Source organism: Ursus arctos, unplaced genomic scaffold (genome assembly GCF_023065955.2).
Source record: "Ursus arctos isolate Adak ecotype North America unplaced genomic scaffold, UrsArc2.0 scaffold_7, whole genome shotgun sequence".
Lineage (NCBI taxonomy): Eukaryota > Metazoa > Chordata > Mammalia > Carnivora > Ursidae > Ursus > Ursus arctos.
In genome coordinates this window covers 53,883,532-53,905,159 of record NW_026623089.1, presented here as the reverse complement: position 1 = coordinate 53,905,159, position 21,628 = coordinate 53,883,532, and the positions used below count along the sequence as shown (strand labels likewise).

Sequence of the window (21,628 nt, the reverse complement as noted above, 5' to 3'; positions counted from 1 at the left end):
GGAGTGCATTAGTCAGGATTAGATCTGGCTGCGAGTAATAGGACAAGCCAAATAACAGTGGTTTACACAAGATGGAAGTTTATTTCTACGTCCTGTCCAAACCCAGAGCTTTGCAGCCCACGCCTGGGGTGGTGGTTCCACTCCGTGGATTCCTTGGGGGAACTTGACCTCTGCCATTTTGAGGGTGTGGCTTCACGTGCTCGTGGTTCAAGATGGTTGTGAAACTTCAGGCATCACATCTGTGTTCCAGACAGCAGGATGGAGGAAGGGAGGAAGGGGGGCTTATAGGGAAGATTCTGGAACTTGCCACGCGACACTGCCCCTTATGTTCCATGAGCTGGAACTGGTCACAGGTACCTCTAGGAGAGGTAGGGAGCGTGCTCCTACCTGGTTTGCTTAATACACATGGCAGGGAGGAAGGGGTGGAGGCATTGTGGGTATTTTGGTCAAACTCAAGGACGCCCCCAGACTGAGAAGTAGGGTCAGCACTTCAGGGACTGTGGAGTCTCCCCCAGGGAGAGTTCCGGGTGTGGGGGGGTCAGTCTCGACTTGGAATCAGAAAGCCACGTGCCCCAGGGCCAGCGAGACGGGGCAGAGAAGCTCTCTGGGGGTTAGGAGGCAGCCCAGTGGCAGCGGTCACGGTCAGCCTCTCCCAAGGGGGTCCGAGTCTGCCCTGAGAGTGTGGCCTGTGTCTGGGCTGCTGGGGCCTGAGGGAGAGGACAAACTCCCTCACCAGAGGGTGGCTGGGAGGCCAGGGGATTCACAGACTTGGGGACTCACAGACGTGGGGGCTGCAGGAGCTGTGACAGAGGTGGGCAGGATGCCACATTGCAGGGCTGCCCCAGGGAGCCCTCGCCCACCCCTCGGGGCCAGGGAGGGCCCCAGGACCGGCCCCCTGCCACGGCGCCCTGTGCTTGCACAACGCTGCAGGAGAAACCAGAGATCTGCCCTTTTCTTCGGAACCCCTTGATTTTTCAGTACTGGCAGCTAATTAGAGTAGAAAATAACAAACCCGCAGGGATGGAGCCCGCGGCGCAGGCGACCGCTTTCGGCCTGCGAACTATGAACCTTCTCCCACTAGAGGAGAGATGCTTCCAGTATCTTCAGGGGGGAGAACCTGGGGGAAGGTGGGGAAGACTCGCTTCTTGTGAGGCAGCTTAACTTTTTAAAACTTTCGTTTAAAAAATGTTTCCATCCCCAGTTTTGTATTTGGAAACCTTTCTAGCCTACAGAAGAGCTGCGAGGTGGACATTTGTTCCATTTGCTCGACTCTCTGTCTCTCCGTCTCTCCACCGCCTGAAGGTGACAGACATCAAGGTGCTTCCTCTCTAGACGCTTCAGCCTGGGTCTCCCAGGAGCACAGTATCCACAATCTCATCCCACCCAAGGAGTTAACTGAGTAATCCAACATGCAACCCACATTCAGAAGTTCCCACTTGCCCCAGAATGTTCATGACAATCTTTCCCCCCTTCCCCAGTCCAAGCTCCCGTAGACACAGAGCTTTCTGTCAGGCAGAGCTGACCTACAGGGGAGCTTCAGAGGTGGGGGGGCTCCCCAGGCCTGGAGGCAGACAACTAGGGGGGCCGGAAAGGAGCCTTTTCCTTCCTGAGGGTCCCAAATTCCAGGAGCCTCAAGGGCCATGCTGGAGCATGTGGTGACAAGTGTCAAGGCGTTGGCTGGCCGCAGAGCTGGCAGGAGCCCCTTCTGTATCCTCCGCCTGTTAGGGGAGCCGAGAGGGAGGCTAGCCACCCCCGCCCCCGTGTCTCCCAGCTCGGGCGCTCCATCTGCAGGGGGACCTGCTGCCCCTTGCCGGCCCCTACTTGCCACAGCTCCTCAGCTGGCTGCCCAGTCACTCTGCCCACTCCGTCCACTCCCGGCTCCAGGCCCACCCTAGAGTGTCATCTCAGGGGGTGACAAGGATGTCTTGTCCCTGCCAGAACTTGCACCCTCCAAGGCTCCCTGCTGTTTGCAGGCTGAAGCCCAGAACTCCGGCCCCTTGCACAGTGGCAATCCACCTGCCACGTGCGTGGTACTATTTCCAAACACGCCTCCTCCCGGTTTTCTTTTAGATCTTTTTGTTTTCAGTTTAGAAGAGAGGGAAAACATTTCAGAAACGTACAGTTTAGCGGATGAAGGTCTCCTGTGATCGCAGACCCCTGAAGGCTTTATTTTATATGCCGATCTCCTGTTTTCAAAAGAAGGAGGCTGAGGGATGGAGGTGGTGGAGGGAAGGTTTGGGTGACCCGCAGAGACGTGAGGTGATGTGCCACGCAGCAGGAGCCACGTGACTCTGCCTCCACCGAGCTGCGGGGCCTGGGGATATTCCTGTCGTTGGCCCTGCTTAGCTGCGTCCTCTTCTGCAAAGTGGGGGGGTCATAAACGATGTCTCACTGCTTTTTAAGGTTGTTGACATTAGCAAAGACAAAAAACCCACAAAGACATGAAAACTCCCACAGGCTCTCTGAGTGGAGTGATTATCATGGGAACGTGGACGGCACGTGGGTGGCAGTAGGCGGCAGGCACTCGGGGGGGGGGGACAAAGTCACAGAGCTGGAGGGGCACAGTGGGGGGCGAGGGGGTGCCCGAGGTGAGAAGCTGTGACCTTTGTCCAACTCTGAAACCATTACCAATAACTCTACTTTAAAACAATATTCCCAAAGTCATCCTGTTCGTCGCCGGAAACTGAGAAGTGATGGGTGAGCAAAAGGAAAGTAAATATGTCCCTGGCGCCCCCACTCCGGAGTAAGTAAACATCCTCCCTGTCTTTTGTGCGTACTTGTTGTGGGGTGCTGCCCTTGTTGCCATCCTACGGGCCAGGCAGGGTGGGGAGATAATGAGATGGAGCTGATTTGTTCCGTCATTATGTGTGCAGCCCCTCCCCTGAGCCAGGCAGCTGACGGAGCCAGGAAGGACACAGGATGGCCCCTGCCAGGAAGAGCCTGCCGTGGAGGGGAATGGAGTGTTCCGTCTTGCCATGATCACAATGGGCTGTGGGTGCGGAGAGGCGGGGCGGTGGGTGTGTCGTCAGGGAGGGCTTCCTGGAGGCACTGGGCTTTAACCTCTAGGGGTGGATGGAATGTGGGAGGGCGGGCAGGAGGGCAGTTCAGGTGTGAGGAAGATTGGGTGGGAGCGGCTTCCCCGTCACCTTCTCGTGAAGGACCGAGACCTGCTCCTTGGAGCCAGCTGTCTGCTCCTCTGTGAGGCCTAGAAGCTGCAGGTGCCTGGGGCTGGTCATACGCGTAAATATTTCCTGAGCACCTGCTGGGCGCCATCCTAGAGCTGGGGCCATGATGTGGACCAGTCAGGCACTGTCCCAGCTCGGAGAGGGACGGGGGAGACGGAGGTGACACATAGAACCCCATCAGTGAGGCAGCTGGGAAATAAGAGGGCTCGTGGATGGACAGAGACTGTGGTGTGGGGTGCTGTGGGCGGACAGCGTCGTCAGAGGCTCAGAGAGGCCTCCCCGAGGAGGGACGTTTGAGCCAAGACCACAGGAAGGGGCAGCCAGGTGAACAAGCCGAAGAGTGTTCCAGGCAGAGGGGCGGTAGGTGCGCAGCCTTCATGAGCTGGCCTGGGCCTGGGGCGCTGGAAGAAGGAGGGGCCTGTGGCCTGTGGCCTGTGGCCGGAGTGTGGAGGCAAGGAGTACACGGAGTGAGGGAGGTCCGAGGGGCGGGACCCGCTCTGCAGGGGACGGGGCTGGATGTTGCAGTGTGACCTGACTCAGGGTTTTAAAGGATCTTCTGGCTGCTGCGGGAGGATGGATTGTTGGGGGATCAGGAGGGAAGGAGAGGAGCTGGTGGTCTGGACCGGGTGGTGGCAGAAGTGGGAGGGAGCTGGAGAGGCAAACCCGTCCTTCTGTGGGCAGAGTTCCAGAGTGGGCAGAGGACTTGCCCAAGACCACACAGAGCAGGGCTCTCTGGGTTTGTGATGACGGCCAGGAGCGGATGGCCTACGCTAAGTGGCCTACGGGCCCGAGTGAAATGGGGAGTTAGAACTGTGTGTTACCCCCACTCTGCCCTGTTGCTTGCTGGGGATGGGAGCCAGCGGACCTCTGAACCCACCTATTCCTCCGACCGTTCCTTTTATAGGCCTTGTCTGGGTGAGGCGCCCCCCCCCCAGACTCATCAGGGAGATTCAGATCCAGCAGCGGCAGGGAGGGGACGTGGGAAGGGGCGGGGCATGAGGATGGGGTCCCGGGGAGGGGAAGGGGACTGAAGAGTCAGAGCCCCGGCTGTGTGTCAGGCTGGCTAGCTGTTGCTTTCTACACACTCACTGATTTCAGCCTCATACGGCCCAACTCAGGAGGCACAGGGACGCCCCTCGATTTAGAGGGGAAACTGACACCCGGAGAAGGTAAGCCACACACCCCGACTCACTAAGGAGTGGTGGAGACGACGGGAATCTGCCAGTCTTGGGCCCCAGAGCCCATGCTTCCCAGAGTCGGAGCCGCTGTGTCCCCGACTAGCTGCCAGGCCATTTGAGAGTCACTTCCAGCTTCCGTGAGTCCCTACTTTTCTATCTGGTGAGTGGGAATGCTGGCACTGGCTTCCCAGGGAGTCCCTGTGCCTGGAACAGGGTCATTAAGTTCTTACCTGCAGCAGGTGTGGGGCTGCACCCTGACGACCCCCTGCTGGCCGAGGGGTGCCTGCTGGACCACGGAGCAGGGAGACTTGTCAGCACTGTCCCGTAGAAATGTCACGTGGGCCACCTGCGTCACTTTGGTCACATTAAGAATATGAAAAGAAATAGATGAACGTAATTTTAATAACGTTGTTTAGTCCAATATACCGACATAGAATCATTTTGACATGTACCAACATAAGAGATTGTTAATGGGGTATTTTACTTTTTTTGGTGCTAAGTCCTTGAAATCTGGGTGTGTTTTATACCTCTCACACGTCCTGGTGACCTTGCTGGACCGTAAGAGACGGGAAAGCCGTCTGCCAGGGTGGCTGTATGATCTTACACTTCAGCAGCCACGTCCGACACCCACTTTGTCCCCCATCCTCACCAGAGCTTCCTGGCGTTGGTCTCGTAACGTTTGTTCTTCTGCATTTCCCTGATGATGAATGGTGCCCGCTGTATATTTATATCCTTATTTGGCATTCCCATATTCCTTCAAATCTCTTGCCCATTTTTAAAAAAATATTTTATTTTTAAGTAACCTCTACACCCAACGTGGGGCTCGAACCTACAACCCCAAGATCAAGAGTCGTGCGCTCCACCCGCCGAGCCAGCCAGATGCCTCATCTTTTGGTCATTTTTCATTGGATTTCTTGTTAATTTGGTACCGATTTGTAAGAGTTGGCACCTCTCTCTCTCTCTCTTTTTTGTGGTCAAGATTAAACGAGATACTATATATGTCAAGGGCTTTGCACCCAGAGATCCACCCACTGGCCTTCCCGGCATGCAGTGAGGGTCACTGGCTATCTCAGGCTGCCCTTTAGACTCCCCCAACCCCAAATGCAGGGTGATCACACACCCTGATCTGGCTAGCGTAATTGCACACTCGTGCAAAATCTGCTCAACACCATCTCTCTGGGCTCACGACAGAATCTTCGCCTTTGCTCAGGCTAGAGGGGGCGTGGCCCAGCCAGGGAACCTCGGCGTGGGAGGCAGGAGCTCTGGGTTTCAGTTCTGTCCTTGTGACTTGGAACACATCGCGTTCTCTCTCTGGGCCTCTTTTTCCTCATCTGTGGAAAGAAAGGGTTGGGCTTGCTGACCTCCAGGGGCGTAGCCCGCTCTGAAGCTGCTTTTGGGGGCCTGTGGTGACAGCTGTTTGTGGTGGTTCCTGGAGTCACATCTTTCCCTGAGGTGGGACTTGGGATTTTGCAGGAGGGCCTGGGGTCCATCCTGGTGGGCAGGGAGGGAGGAGAAAGGAACGGGGCTGGGGTCAGTAGCTGACATGCAGCTTTCCGCTTCAGTCCTAAGAGCCCAACTCTGCTTTGGAAAAGTCCACAGGGTTTGCCAAGCCTGGAGGTCACGGCTGCTGCATTGGGACAGGGACAAAGAAGGTGGGGACTTGTGAGCTTTGGATTACAGATGGGGAAACTGAGTCCAGAATGGGGATGATCCAGTTCTACTGAGAACCGTATGAAAAGAAATGGACTTAGACTCACAAGGTGTTTTGGGCGGAGGCCTTAGGAGTCTGCTCCTGAACCTCTTGCCTGTCCTCCCTGCTCCAGCACCTTCTTGGCTTGAATGCTGCCATCGACGAGCAGCTCATTGCTCTGCAGCCTGAGCATTTGTGCTGTGGCTTCAGGCAGTCAGCCGATGAGCTGGAGCTCATGTTCCAGCTCCCAACGTTGAATCGTTCCTGGGGAATCAAGCTCACCTCTCTGCCACGGATTCCATAGGGCGGTTTCTTTTCTCTCAGGAACAACTGTGTGTGGAGGCAGGAGGATGCATGTCTCTGTGGGGGACTTCCTCAGACGCCATGATAGCTGTAGTCCAGATGATTCTGTGGCTTCTTAGCTGGTCGCTGAGGGCTTCTGTGGGTGAAATGAGGCCTGGAGTCCTGGATCCCTCCGTGGGAAACCGGGCACCTCTCTCCCTCTCTGGGAGGCTGTGTCTGGGGTGCTCTGGTGGAGAATGGAGTGGATGAGTGGGGATCCAAGAGGGAGGGAGAGGGGGTGTGGGGCGTGCTGTGGCTCTCAGGGTCAGCTGTGAAGAGGCAGGAAGGCGAACTGATGACGAGCAGTTGCCAACTGCTGCTGTCAGCCGTCCTCCTCTGAAAATGGACACAGTGAGGCCAGGACCTTATGGGTTTGTTGGGTGCTCTGAAGCGTTAACAAGCAGACGCAAACGAGAAGGTGAAAGGGACCTATGTTTGGTGGAGAACATTCTTCCCTCAAATTTGGGTTTTCTTTTTTTGTTTGCTTTTTTTTCTTTTTTGCACAGAGCTCCTCTAGCAATCTGGCAGAAACTCATGGACCCCCTTTCCAGAATGTTTTCAAGTGCCCAGACTATATGGGCTTACAGAGGAAGTAAGTTGTATTCGGAGAGCTATCGAAACACTAAAAAACAAATTGGAGATGTAGTATTACATGTCGTCCGTTGTTATTTTATGAACAAGATAACCTATGAGGTAAACTAAGGGTCAGTTTGATTTGGTAAAGACACATCAGTGACAAGGCTGTGGTCTCTCAGCTTGGATGGAGACGTTAAGCTGGAATGTGCCTTTGATGGACACATGCCCACATGACAGACACCCAAGCGACTGTGATTGTCCTTTTGGGCTCTGGTGTTGAGAAGCCCAGTTTGCAGAAGGCACGGCAGCGTCCTTATAGTTCGCTTGGCACAGTGAGGATAGGCTTCATTCTGGGATCCTGAGGATTCACCTGCTCGTAAGGTCACTTGTGAGAACCTGGGGGCTTGGGACCACCAGGCGCACTGTTGCCCAAAGTTGGCCAGTCACGGCACCCCAGCGCCTGTGGGCAGGGCCCGGGGTCCCTGTGGCTTTAAAGGAGGGATGAGTGCAAGCCGTGTTTCCAGACACCTGTACCGTGGCAGGGGGGTATAACCCCCCCATGAGCTCCATGGCGACCACGTCCCATGCTCTGCGGCACAGTGGGGACGACAGCCTTCACTCGTGGTTGGACGAAGTTCTGGACTAGCATAATCGTGTACAAACCATCCGGGCTCCGTGGACCGTTTCTTTCCGTCTGCCCACACCCCACCCCACCCCGCCCTCCCCATTCTCCCCCCAAGCAGAGGTTTGAGCACTAGGGACCCCACTCACACACCCCCACCTTGCTGACCACCTGCCCTGATAGTTGGGGTTTCAGGGGGCGATTTGCAGAGTGGGAGGCCTGGGGATCCCGGGGCTTCACCCTCCTCTAGACGGTTTGGAAGCCGATCAACTTTCAGAGCATGTCGTCCTTCCCCCAGCCTGTAGCCTGCAGCTGTGCACATGCGCATTGTCTCCCGGCTGCCCTGACAGGGCACCAGCTGGGGCCTGTTGGCGCCTGTGGAGCCCGTGAGAAATGGGGTGGCTGGAGATGGAGCTGTGGGGGCGTCAGCCGCAGCGCAGCCCGAAGGGCCCTTCCCGTGTCCTGTCCCTCAGGCCCTCATCGGGACAGCTACCCGTGCGCCTGTTCTTGGATGAGACTGTTCCCATCCATGCCTTCTTGGCCCAGGCTGCTGAGAGGGGTCTGGGGAACTTTGGTGAGTTGTGTTGGGGGCCTGCCAAAGCAGGTGAAGTGGAGAGGTTTCTGGCTCTGCTGTCGGCAGGCTGGGGCCTGCTGTGGAGCCCCTCATGCTCTCTGAGCAGCCTGTGTTTCTGTTCAGGAACAGAGGCTCATTCCGTCCTCCTTTGACAGAGACAGAAAGAGGGAGAGTGGGAGAGAGGGAGGGAGGGGGAAGTTGGGCGGGGTGTGAGGGGGCTCTTATAAACACAAGGTGTGCCTGTTGACGGAGCTGTCACATGGCTGCTGGGAGTTGCCGAGGATGACCAGGCAGGGCCGGAGGGAGAGAGCGAGCCCTTTCCAGACCGGAGAGGGACAGGGGCAGGTGGTGGTTTGGGGAGGTTTGAGGGGTGCTGGAGGAGTCTAGTCATTCGGTCTAGGAGGCTCTGGGGAGGGGGAGCCCGAGTGCTCAGGGCCCCGGGGGAGAGAAGGCACAGCGAGCTCAGACTTCACACTGACCCGCTGACCCCTGGCCGCCACCAGCTTCCGGAGGTGCTGCTGCTGGTTCCCAGAGTGGGGGTGGGGGGAGCACGGATGGCTGGAGCGGATCGTCCCGCCGTGTGGAGCAGCTCGCGCCAGGCTGACGGGCCGACGGCGGCCGAGGGAGATGTCGGGGCTAGGGACTGCTCCTCGCATCCTCCAGCAGCTCCTCGCTGCTCTTTGGCTGTTTCCCCAGACATTCCCTTACTCGTTCTCAATAGGCTTTAACTTTATTTCCCAGTGTTCAGAGGAGAAAAAGCAAAAGGAGAAGATACACGTGAACTCTGGTCTCATCACTTGGTGATAACTCACATCAGCATCTTGGTGTGTAACCCCCAGACTTTTCCCCTGACGCACTTTCATGAATTAGAATGGGATTGCAGCCTGTTCTTGCCTTGCAGCCTGCTCCTTCTGTCCCTGTGTCCTCGATGGCTTTCCAGATCCATCAGTATGATATTTTCAATAGCTGTTAACCTTTCACCTTAGAGAGGCCCCCACTTTATTCAGCAGAGCCGTTGTTGGCTGGGGGTGGTTCCTGGTGTTTTGCTATTGTAAACAACACTGCCAGCAGCAACACATCCTGGAGGCTGGTTTTTGCGGACATCCTTAAGTATTTCTGTGGGAGAGAGCCCACCGGGGGGATTGCTGCATCCACCAGGGCGCCCAGCCCGCCTTGTGCGGGACGGAAGCTTTGGCTGTTGATGGTGATATTGATGATGGTGATGCCAAGGTCAGGGGCCTGGTGCTTTCACTGAACCCTCGGATGTCCCCAGCCTCATTTCGTGACATTCGCGGCTAGACTGTCCTCCTGCATCCTGTTTCCATCCACATTTTCTCTCTCTTTTTAAAAAGACTGATTTATTATTTTTAGAGAGGGAGAGGAGAGGGAGAATCTCAGGCAGACGTCCTGTTGAGAGCATAGCCTGCCGCTGGGCTCGATCTCATAACTCTAAGATCATGACCTGAGTCGAAATCAAGTTGGACACTTAACTGAGTGAGCTGCCCCCCTCCCCCAATCCCCACCGTCCATCCACATTCTTCCGAGCCAAGCCTGACTTCCCTCTGCCCCTGCCGCAGGTCTTCCCTCTTCTCCCCTTCTGGGGGGCCCGGCCTCCACGTGTCCTGACCCAGTCACTTAGAGCCCTAGGTCCTGACCTGGTGTGGACGGTTAACCCCTTCCTAATGGTCATATTTTTGCCAGAGGAGTGTAATTGTAAGGGGTCAGGGGCTGTGTCTTTATGTCTCTTTATGCCCGGAACCCTCCCAAAGCAGCAGCAAAGGGCCAGGCACACAGTAGGCGCTCAGTGAACTTGTGGGAGGTGGCAGACGTGCCCTCTGTCTCCAGCTACAGGCTGGGTGCCCTTTCTGGGCCTCAGACTTGGCGTCTGGGCAGTGGGGGTGGAGGTGGGCTAGGTCCCTTCCTGCTGTGGATTTTCCCACCCCTTCCTCCACCACATGCCTTCTCATCCCGCAGGTTTGGGGTCCTGAAGCTGCCAGCGGACTATGGGTACCACGGCCAGCACAGCCCAGCAGACGGTTTCGGCGGGCGCCCCCTTCGAGGGCCTCCAGGGTGGCGGCACGATGGACGGTCAGCACTCGCTCAGTGTCCACTCCTTCCAGACCACAGGCTTGCACAACAGTAAGGCCAAGTCCATCATCCCCAACAAAGTGGCCCCCGTCGTGATCACGTGAGTGGCGGGGGGTGGGTGTGTGTGTGACCGTGTCCCTGGAAGACATGGTTGGGGCGGCTGCCCGGAGGAGTGGTGGCATAGAGCACTTAGTCTACAAACCGCTTTCATAGATGAAGATACTGAGGCCCAGAGAGGTGAAGCAGTTTGTCTGGGGTAACACAGCAAGCGAGTGGCTGAGTGGGTCTCTGTTGTGGGTCTCTTAGCTCATGACCACAGGGCTAGGAAGCATGGAGAAGGAGGAGTGGCTGGAGGGGGGGACACCCTTTTGAAAATCATTTTTGGCTGAACATTTTCAAACGGATTTTATACACTTAGATGCATAAAATTTAGATTTTTATTTTTCACAACTGGTAATTATGGTTCGAAACTGAGGTTAATACCAGGTCGTGAAAGAGCTGTGGGCTGAAGAAGCTGGAAGCTCTCGGTCAACTCTCTTAGTTAGGTCCTCGAGGGACTTTCCTGGAGGGGGCTGAGGGTTGGTTCTGGCCCCCTAATTTGAGACACCTGGATACACTACATGCATTCAGAGGAAGAGGGTCCAGAGGGGGCTCTGCCACCCCGTGTGCCCTGTGGGTCAAGTGAAGGAGTGGGTGCTGGAAGCCAGAGCCCAGGAAGACAAGAGAGGCATTGGCTCTGTCTCCTGGTGAATCGGGAAGCCTCGTCTTACGTTGAATCTGCCTCTGGGCCCCTCCAGGATGCAGGAAGTAGGATGCAGGGAGCTAAGAAAGAACCATGTTCACACTTAGAAGTTGGGCAGAGACCCAGCAGCTGGGGCTCCCTGTGTAAGGAGACTTGGGGAGGGGAGTGATAAATCGGCCTGCTGGCTCTGCGGCCTGACAGGGGAATTAGAATCCTAATCCATTACTGTGCTCGTGATAAGGGGAAGAGAAGAGACGTTACAGCAAGAGACTCGGTATGTAGTCTCTCTCCCAGAGCTGACACATCTAGGTTTGGTCCTTGAGGGCGGTGTCGGAGACACGCGTGCTGGGCCTTGCTCTGTGACCTCGGGCAAATCCCATTCCCTCTCTGGGTCTCGTTTTTCTTATCAGATTACATGGGGATGACGTGCAAAATACTTACCCAGGTGGCGTGGCTCAGACCAGTCACGGGCCTGCTGTAGGAATCTGCCACCGTGGGACTGTGTGTGCCTTCTGGAGTCAGCATGAGCTCAGCACCCCTTGGGTTGTATCATGTTTGGGGGGATGGGACCTTAGAGAGCATCCAACACTGGGTTTGGCAAATTGTATCCTGTGGACCAAATCCCACCTAGTGTCTGTTTTTGTAAATAAAGTTTTATCGGCACACTGCCACTCCTATTCATTTATATACTGTCTGCGGACACGTAACGCTTCACTAGCAGAGTTGGGGGCCCAGCGGAAACTGTACGGCCCTTAAGTCAAAAGTATTTACTGTCCAGTTCTTGGTATAAAAGGTTTGCTGACTCCTGATCGAATGCGTTTTAGATCAGATGTGAAAACTGGATCTAAATACACGTACTGAGCCTCTGGGGGTAGAGGGGTTTGTCCGCCGCGTGGGGACACACAGAGGCTGAGCTGGTAGCGGGACCCCAAGTCTCTCGGCTCCTCGCTTAGTGCTCCCCTGCCCCCCTCATTCCGCCGCCCCCCCCCTTGCCTAGGCGCAGTTCTTTTGTAAAGAGGAGCAGACACCAGGGCGCGAGTGTCTTCTTCACGGTTATAATCAGCACGGAAGCTTGTTGTGTCTTGAGCGTACAGACCCATCCTGGCTTAGCATCTGCAGAAATCTGGTTTTATACCCGTGGGTTTTGTTTGAAATGGCCCCGTGTGGAGGTAGCACTGCGACCAGTAAAAATAATTATATTAATAAGCGCTAACTGTGCCCGAGGCCCTTGGCTGAGCACTTCCCTTCAGCAGTGCCTTGAGTTCTCACAGCGGCCCTAGGAGGTGAGAATTACTGGAAAGGGAGCCGCAGAGAGAGTGAGTAACTCCAAAGCCATGAAGTTGCCGAGCGGTGGAGTTGGGTTCATGCCCAGGTCACGCAACCCCAATGCCTGTGTCCTGAGCCCCCTCCCTGTGCTGTGGGATTGTCAGTGTGGGATGGTTCTCAGAGACAATCTGATGCAAGGGTCCCCTGGGACCCAAGTTACCCTCGAATAGGAGGCCTTAAACAAGATCGAAGCTTCTCTCTACACAAGAGTCTGGGAGGTGCGCCAGGCTGGAATGGCCGCTCTGTGATCAGCCAGGCTCCTCCTCTCTTGTTTCCCCACCATCATCAGCATCTACTTCTCGCCGTCACTTCTGGAAGCTAGCCAGGGAGAAGGAGAGAAAGTAGAAGGCATTCACCTTCCCTTTAAGGGAATGGCCCAGAAGTTGTACATATTATCACTCCTCTTCATAGCCCATTGGCCCAAACTTAATCACATGACAATCCTAGCTGCAAAGGAGGCTGGGAAATGTAGTCCTCAGCTGGATGGCCAAGTCACAATTCCAGGATTCTGTTGCTGAGGAAGAAGGGGAGGGTGGATATTGGGGACAGCAGGCTGTCTCTGCCACAGACGGGTAGCTGCATGGGCGTGGGTGGGCTGGCCCTGTTGTGGGGTCTGGTGAGGGCAGAGGGTACCCTGATCATGAAGGTTTCCTGACTCGGGCTTCATTCTTCCCTGGCAGGTACAACTGCAAGGAGGAGTTCCAGATCCATGAGGAGCTGCTCAAGGCCCATTACACGCTGGGCCGACTCTCAGATGCCACTCCTGAGCACTACCTGGTGCAGGTGAGGTCGGCCCGGCCCCTCCCTCCCCCTTCAGCCTCCCCCACCCTCCTCTGGTCCTCCTTCCTCACAGGGTCCCTCCTTCCTGCTTTCCCCACTTGCCCCTTCTCTCTACCCCCCTTTGGTGTCCTCACGCATTTCTTCTCACCCCCTGGTTTCCTGGGGCCGCACCCCCTGCCCTGTGGAGCCCCCTGCTTGTCTCTTCTGGCAGGTTCCTGCCTGGCCCTGGTCTGCCCACACCCCGCCCTCGGAGCAGCAGCGAGAACAGAGTCAGGGCCCCAGACGGCTCCCCCGAGCCAGGGGATCTCCAGCCCATTCTCTACACTCTAGAACTTCTCTGGCTTAGCTGTTTTTTCCCTCACATATTCCCTAGAAAGCCAGGTCCACACACGCAGATGACTTTCATTTTTCTTGTTCTCTGCTGTAGCCCACGGCCCTAGAACAGTGCCCCAGAACCGTGAAGGTACTCAGTAAATAGTCAGCAAATGGATAATCGTGATTAAACTGTGCTTATCGAAAGAGTATCTGGGATTTTCTGGTGTCTGGAAGAACTGGTTCCATTTCTAATCTGTCAGGCAATGTGTGGGTCCTGTTGGAAGGGCATGGCCAGATGATGACTGAGCTCCCTTGTGCCCAGGAATGAATTCTCCTGGTGCCTCTTGCTCTCACCCTTTTACTCTGTCGTTGCATCCATCACCCCCAGCTGGGGAGGGGAGAGCCCTGCTTGTCCTCCAAGCTTCAGGACCTCAGGAAGGGGCTAGTGCAGTTTTCCTCTAGCTGACTCCTGGGGCCCTGGCTGTGACTCCCTGCTTGGGCCCCTGCTCCAAGCCCTTCCTCTGGCCAAGGGAGACATTTGCCTTCTTCCTGGAGAGCTTCGGGCCCCACCCTACAGCCAGCCTCACTTTCCTGCCCCTGAAGTGCCTCTCCCTGCTTTCTTTCCTCAAGGCCTGCCTCTGATGCCGCCTCCTACATGAAGCCTTCTCTGATTCCCCATCAGAAGGCGTTGTTTTTCCTTTCGCCATGCTAAATGACACTCTTCTTGGGACCACAGATGGTCACACATTTTGTTTGTTTTTTCCAAAAGCTTGTAGACAACTTGAAGACCATGTCCCTGCCGCATGTCTCTGCTCCCCATCCTCTGGGGCCTGGGACAGAGCTCCACTTATAGAAGATGTCCCGAGCCATCTGAGTAAGCCCCTGTGGCTCTTCCCCTGCCAGGGACGCTACTTTCTGGTGCGGGATGTTGCGGAGAAGATGGATGTACTGGACACTGTGCGGAGCTGTGGGGCCCCCAACTTCCGGCAGGTGCGAGGTGGGCTCCCCGTGTTTGGCATGGGACAGCCCAGCCTCTCTGGATTCAGGCGGGTCCTCCAGAAACTCCAGAAGGATGGACACAGGGTAAGCAGGGCTGCTTCCGGGCAGGGTCTCTCCCCCCAAATCTGGCAAAGGGGCTCCTGGGAGGGGCCTGGCCACATGATGTGGGGACAGTACCTGGGGACGCAGACCAGGCTCTGCCAGGCCTTGAATGCCATGATGAGCATTGTGGTCGGCATGGTTGGGAAGTTCTGGGTCAATATTTTTTGCCCTGTCATGTGTGGACATGGGGGCCTTGAGGTCAGTAGCCCCTTAAACACCCCACTTTGAGAACCTTGGAGAAGTGAGAAGGGCGACAAGTTGACAAGAGGGTCCAGGTCATAACAAGAGAAACACAGCATGATGACCACAGTGGACACAGATCCTTGCGTCAGCTCTATGAAGGCAGGGCAGTTACTCCTTTTTTTTTTTTTTTAAGATTTTATTTATTTATTTGACAGAGAGAGAGACAGCCAGCCAGAGAGGGAACACAGGCAGGGGGAGTGGGAGAGGAGGAAGCAGGCTCCCAGTGGAGGAGCCTGATGCGGGGCTCGATCCCGGGGACCTGGGATCACGCCCTGAGCCGAAGGCAGATGCTTAACGACTGCGCCACCCAGGCGCCCCAGGGCAGTTACTCCTCCTACACAGAGGAGGAGACCGAGGCCCAGAGGGGAGGGGTGACACAGCTGAGGAGTGGTGTCCCGAGACCCAAACTAGGCATTCGGACTCTAAAGGCCTGCTTTTAATGACTCCTCTCTCCTGCCCGATGCCGAGGTGGGGTTTTGAGGGTCTGCAGGACAGGGGCTCAGGGTGGTCTGTGGTTGCAGGCTCAGTGTGGGCAGCTGGTCTGGTTCGACCTGGGGTTTAGCTGGAGAGTCCGAAGTGAACCAGAGTGGGGTGGGGTGTTAGCTCTGGGCGGATCCTGTTTCCCACCCTGACGGCAAGTTCCACAGGGAAGGGTCTGCCCACGTGTCTCTCTTTCTGTGTAAGGTGCTCAGTGAATGAAGGATGGCATGGTGGTGGCGGGCATTCATTTCTTCCCCCGGCGTTTATCAAGCACTTGATTTATGCGGCATTTTGTGCTCAGAAGGGTGGGGATGTAAAAACGATCAGGACACGGTTCTCCCTGTAAGGAACCTGTAGTCCACGAAGGGAGATATATTCACCGATCATGTTAGGGTGAAGCAGGAATTAACACCATGAGCTTCAGACAAGGGGCTGTTGGCCCCAAGAAGAGGGGGAGTCAGGAGCAGGTGACATTTGGATGGAGCTTTGCTTCTTGGGTAGGATTCATGTTGCAGGGATAGGGTGGGGGGGCAGGCGCTCAAGGAGGGGGAGCAGTGTGCGCAAAGGCACAGCGGTGAGGCGGGAGGGCGGCTCTCTGCACTGGACAGTGGGGACGTCTGCTTCCCCCGCTGGCCCCTGGCAGGAGTGCATCATCTTCTGTGTGCGGGAGGAGCCCGTGCTGTTTCTGCGCGCTGAGGAAGACTTCGTGCCCTACACACCGCGAGATAAGCAGAATCTTCACGAGAACCTCCAGGGCCTGGGACCTGAGATCCAGGCAGAGAGCTTAGAGCTGGCCATCCGGAAAGAGGTGAGGGTCACTGTTGTGGGTGGATGCCCCCCTCCGTGGCAGGCCATGGGCAGCTGAGTTGGGACCGTAGCCCCCAGGCCAACTTTGCTCTCACCGGCCCATCCTCACCCGGTCCTCTGCCCTGCTTGGGCGAGTAGCTGGCTGCAAGGCCAGCTCACGGGAAGCCAGAGGAAGGACTTCCTATGCCCGGCTTCCTATGCCTATGCTCTGTTTGCTTCTGCCCCTTTCTCACCCTCGCCTCCTCCACACTCTGCACCCTATTTAGCAGGGCCCTGGTGGAGTGAAAGGAGCATTAGACTAGGAGCCCCAACACGGAGGTCAGCCCTCTGTGAGCTTTGAGGCCCGGGCGAGTCCCTTCTCTTGATGGGCCTCCGTCCCTGAGGTGCCTCTGCTCTTCTCCTTCACAACCTGGGGGCCTGTCAAGGTTTCTGATGCTGGTGACACACCAATGTCGTGTGCGTGGAGTCACGGTGCCCCCAGAGGCTCCCACAGGCAGGAACCTGGCTGTCTCCCATCTCCCTTTGGGGCCTCGTCTCCTCTAGCGCCCAGCTGACTGAGCTTCCCCTGTCCTTGAGGCTGGTGGCTTAGCTGATTCCTGCTGCCCACAGGGCAGGACACTTCTCCCTTGCCCCAGCGTGGGCTGTGTCATCTCGTGCATAGGCGGCCGCCCTCGGACCACTGGCCGCCTCCATCCCATCAGGACTCTCAGGGCACAGAGCACCTCCGGCCAGGTGGTTCCCCGGGGGGAAGAGCAGCCTGTCCGCGGCCTCTGTGTGGTCTCCTGGCTCTAGAGCTCAGCCACGAGGGCCAGCAGGGGCCTGCAGACCAGTCAGGGCCCTCCGGCCCCCACTCCTCCACGCAGATCCACGACTTTGCCCGGCTGAGTGAGAACACGTACCACGTGTACCACAACATCGACCACCTGCTGGGGGAGCCCCATGCCGTGGCCGTCCGGGGCGAGGACGATGTGCATGTGACCGAGGAGGTGTACAAGCGGCCCCTCTTCCTGCAGCCCACCTACAGGTACTGAGCGCCCGTCTGGCCTGGGGTCAGCAGATGACTCGGGCCGCGTGGACGCCAGTGTGCTGGGCAGGGGTGCTCTCTGGCCCTGCTCCCCAGCCATGGCCTCAGTGTCACTGTCTGCAGGTTGGGCTGAGATCCCCACACCCATCTCTCCCACAGGGATGCAGGGGTAGGGGGGTGCCCGGGCTGTGTGGCCCGCCTGATGGGTCTCTCCCCCTCACCTGGCAGGTACCACCGCCTGCCCCTGCCAGAGCAAGGGGCCCCCCTGGAAGCCCAGTTTGATGCCTTCGTGAATGTCCTCCGGGTAAGTCAGGGCAGGAGGGGGTGGTGGGAGCAGAGGAGGGACAGGACCCTGGAGAGCAGGTCAAGGTCTAGGCCCTGTCTCCATGGTGATACTCAGGGCCAGCGTGGCTCCTGGCTTTCCTCAGAGGAAGGTTTCCTTCTGTGTTGTGCAGGAGGTGGAATGCGTGTGCGTGTGTGTGTGCGTGTGTGTGTATCTCTGTGGGGGGGTGTCTTTGCACATTCTCTAATGACAGCCCAGCGCTGACGGTCTGAAGGCCTGGACTCTGGGCAGGCTCAGCTGCTAACTTGCTGTGTGATCTTGGACGAATCACCTGACCTCTCTAGACATCTAGGTACTGGGGCTAAAACGTTCTTATCCGTAGCTTCTTGAGCTGGTGTTTCCTGAGGACTGGTGCTGTTTCTTTCCCTTATTTAATTTGCGGGGGGCCACCTTATTTAATGTGCATCTCACAGGCTTGTCAAATACAGGCCTGTCCCCTCCGAGCAGTCTCACCCCCAGGACCAGCTGGTCGAGCTCCCCCAGGGCCTGGGAAGGAGGCAGGGCCGTGCTCCTCGGGGCAGGTGGAGCAGCCTGGGCTTTGAAGCTTGGTAAAAGCGGCTGAGCCACCCCTCTAGGCCCCCCTCGCCAGAGACTGCGGGCGCGGATGGGCCGATGTCATGACCCCCCTCCCCTGACTTGGTCCTGGCGGAGGGGTTTCCACGTCACACTGTTGCTGACGGTCATGGTCTTTCCCAGGAAACCCCCAGTCTGCTGCTGCTCCGAGATGCCCACGGGCCTCCCCCTGCGCTACTCTTCAGCTGCCAGACAGGCGTGGGCAGGACCAACCTGGGAATGACCCTGGGTACCCTCGTCCTGTTTCACCAGAGCGGGGCTGCGTCGAGGCCAGAGTGAGTGTCCCAAGGCGCCGCAGGGTTGAGGAGAGGAGGGGACAGGGCTGCCAGAATGCTGGGGACGCATCAGGAGCCCAGGGCCAGAGCTGGAGGTGGGGCATGTGGGGTTCATTTCCTGGGTTGCCACAGACTTGCTGAGTAATGTGGAAAAAGTCGCTTGACCTTTCTGGACCTCGGTTTCCCCACTGGCGAGAATACCCCTTGCTTCCCCCAACCTGAATGGGAAGGAAGACTTGGAGCCTGTAGTTAGTGTCCCTCAGCGGCCATGAGAATGGAAATGTCAACAGGGGGGCAGTGGTAGAGGGCTTTGGGGGTACTGCCTCTGCTACTGACCCCTTCCTTGTCAGTGCCGTCCCCCTGCAGACCAAGCCCCTGCCCCTGGAGCAGCTCCAGCTGATCCAGAGCTTTCTCCACATGGTGCCTCAGGGGAGGAAGATGGTGGACGAGGTGAGCCAGGGGGCTGGGGGCAGGGGCAGTGGAGGGGCGCGCGCTCCTCCGCTGGTGGGTTCTCTTCCTCTCCTGCACTGCACCCTTCTTGACAAACCCATCTTTCCCTTTCTCTTCCCTCTCCGCTGTCTCTCCCCGGCCCTGCTCCCTCCCTGCTGCCCTCCCGGGCCTGGTCTCGGCCCCAGGTGGACAGAGCCATCACCACCTGTGCCGAGCTGCATGACCTGAAGGAGGTCGTCTTGGAACACCAGAGGACGCTGGAAGGCCCCCGGCCAGAGAGCCCAGCCCAGGTAAGTCCCGGACAGGGTCTGCTTTTGCCCGAGTCCTGCGACCTCATTTTGTTAGGCCTGTTGACTGGCTTCTTTCCGACCGACTGTTCCTGGTGGCTGCTTCTCCCAGAGAAGAGAGGCATTCAGAGGAAGGAGAGATAGAGGAGCTGGGCCCTCAGGAAGGACGGACAAGGAAGAGGGGAAGTTTACTTTCTCTGGCCAGGTCCCCTCGCTGCAGAATAAACAGGATGGAGGAAGGGGCTGCTGGCGGGGGTGCCGGGGGCCTCTGGATCCAGAGACTTCCCAGACTGCTCCTGGCTCCCCCCTCTGCGAATCAGTCCCTTGCTGTTTCGTTGGGTAGGCCAGGGTCTGGTCCAGCCCGCTGCTTCTGGAAGAGTGATGGGCTCTGGGCTCTCTCAGCAGCCCCATCCCTCTGCTCTGGGGAGAGGCCTTGTCTTGATGGTGTTTGCGCACAGTGGGTGGAAGGAATCTAAGGCCTGCAGAGGCTTTTTCTTCTTTGACACTTTAAAACAATATCTTTTAGAAGCAATAGCATACAGTACGGAAAATTGAGAAATTGGAGCAGGCAGAAAGTCACCCATCGTGCCAGCACGGCTGCCGGGAGCTTTTGGGGCAGGCTTCCTCCCCTATGCTTTGTTTGTGATGTTCTTGTGTCGGGCGCCCGAGGGCCTGTTTGCGGCCTGCTTATAGCCCTTCTCCTCAGCCCCCCGAGCCATCCCTGCTTTTGTCATCGTGGTTCTTGCCGGCTGTGTGACTTCAGCCATCGTCGGCCTGCTAGGTTAAGACCCCATCTGACCTGACCACTTGGGGGCCGGTCCTGGCTCTGCCACCTACAGGTGTGTGGACGTGGGCCACCTGCTTCACTGCTCTGCGCCTCAGTTTCCCCACTTGTAAAATGGAGCCACGAGTAATAACCACCCCACAGAGTTGTTGTGAGGATCAGCTGAGATAAGAGCCATGAAGGCCTTAGAAGGGAGCCTGGCACGGAGCAGGTGTCCCTGGGATGTCACCTGTCATGGTTTACTAACCAGGCCCCTCTGGTTGGACAGTCGAGTTGCTTCCAATTCCTCATCACTGTAAATTCTTTTGCATCAGCATAACTTCATGAAAATGAAGCTGTTGTGTATTTAGGATTTTCCCTTAGTCTAGATTAGAGGTTGGCCAACTGTGACCCATGGGCCAAATCCAAACCTCCACCTTGTTTTTGTGAATAAGTTTTATTGGAACGTGGTCTTGCCCATTCAGTTCAGCACCGTCTGTGGCTCTCTCACGCTGCAGTGGCCGAGTTGGGCAGGTAAAGCAGAGACCCTAGAATATTCTGCCTGGCCTTTTATAGAAACAGAAGTTAGCCGATCTCTGGCCTAGATTCCAAAAGATGGAGTTCAATGTAATCAAAGGGCATGACATTTCTCTCGGGCCGCTATGAATCGCACTTGCCCTCCAGAAGGTGACCCTCACCCAGCAGGCGAACCCTGAGATCCGAAGGTGGAGAGAGGGAACTTGGGATTCGCTGTGACAGCTCCTTACCCCCTGAGCAGCTGGGCTGGGGTTAGGACATTTGTTTGGGGATCCGGCTCTCCTTGCCATCAGCGGCCTGATTGAGCAAGTCAGCTCATTTCTCAGAACCTCTGTAAAGTAAGGATAAAAATCATGGCCCCCTTGGAGCACTGTTAGGAGGGTCTTTTTGTTCTCTTGTGGGGTGGGTCACAGTTCTTAAGGGAGGGCCTCTGGCTTAGAGAAGGGTGTTTATATTCTTGCTTCCTCAACACGATTATGCATGGCCCTGCATGTGCACGGCTTGTTGCAAAGCGGGGGCGGGGGGGGGTCCCGGCCTGTCTCTGGGCACAGCCCCGGTGGGCGAGGCGGTCCCTGTGCTGATAGCAGGGGCTCTGGGGTAGTCACCAACAGCTTCCCCTGGGCCATAGATTAATCGCGGCCAATGGGATAGTGTTAGATGCTGGGAAGAATTTCCAGCCTGGCAGAACTGTGTTATAAAGGGAGGGGTAGATTGTGTTCCAGGAATTTCTGAGGCTTAAATCCTGCCCTTTTCCGGGGATGGGGACCTGGTGGCCCCGGAGCCCTGTCTTTACCACCCACGCCCCCTCTCAGGGAAGCTGCAGCCAGCACGGTGTCCGGCAGAGGGCGCTGCAGAGCCTGGAGCGATACTTCTACCTGGTCCTGTTTAACTACTATCTGCACGAGCAGGTGGGGCTGGGGGTTGAGTGGAACCACGAGCCCTCCTCCCGGGCTCCCTCCTGCCCTGTCCCCCACACTGACTGGCATGGGGTTACCGAGGACCCCTGTGGAGCCGGGGAGGAGAGTGGGGATGTGTGTGTTGGTTCCAGAGGAAGGTGGGTGTGGGGTCATGGAAAGACTCTGATAGAGTTGGTGGTCCTAGAGCAGGTCAGGCAAAGGGAGGGCCCACCTCTCTCTCCTCTGGGCCCCAGGGCCTGTCCTTAGCCGGGTCATCAGGGCCTGGAAGGATCTTGCTTTGGACCTCCTGGTCTTCTCTCCTCACCCCTTCTCCCTGTCCTGGACCATGATGGATGTCTCCTGGGGCTCCCCCACCACAGGGCCAGCTGGGAGAGTTTGGGATGGCCTCGTGCCCCTGAACTCCCGTCTCT

At 57.0% G+C, this 21,628-nt stretch overlaps 1 protein-coding gene across 12 annotated transcripts in view; it reads left to right on the top strand.

Moving 5' to 3' along the window:
- Window positions 1-21,628, top strand: part of PALD1 (phosphatase domain containing paladin 1) — an 89,765-nt gene that overhangs the window by 45,144 nt on the left and 22,993 nt on the right. For 11 of the 12 annotated variants that reach the window (XM_026504400.4, XM_057308586.1, XM_057308590.1 and 8 more), the window contains 10 exons: window positions 10,142-10,355; window positions 13,004-13,106; window positions 14,322-14,501; window positions 15,886-16,050; window positions 16,913-17,073; window positions 17,302-17,377; window positions 18,113-18,264; window positions 18,615-18,714; window positions 18,900-19,004; window positions 21,114-21,209. In XM_026504400.4, coding sequence (XP_026360185.1) covers window positions 10,171-10,355; window positions 13,004-13,106; window positions 14,322-14,501; window positions 15,886-16,050; window positions 16,913-17,073; window positions 17,302-17,377; window positions 18,113-18,264; window positions 18,615-18,714; window positions 18,900-19,004; window positions 21,114-21,209 — 1,323 coding nt within the window. In that variant the 5' untranslated portion in view covers window positions 10,142-10,170. Of the gene's footprint in view, window positions 1-8,570; window positions 8,992-10,141; window positions 10,356-13,003; window positions 13,107-14,321; window positions 14,502-15,885; window positions 16,051-16,912; window positions 17,074-17,301; window positions 17,378-18,112; window positions 18,265-18,614; window positions 18,715-18,899; window positions 19,005-21,113; window positions 21,210-21,628 lie in introns of those variants that run through there. The other variant, XM_057308589.1, reaches the window with a different exon arrangement.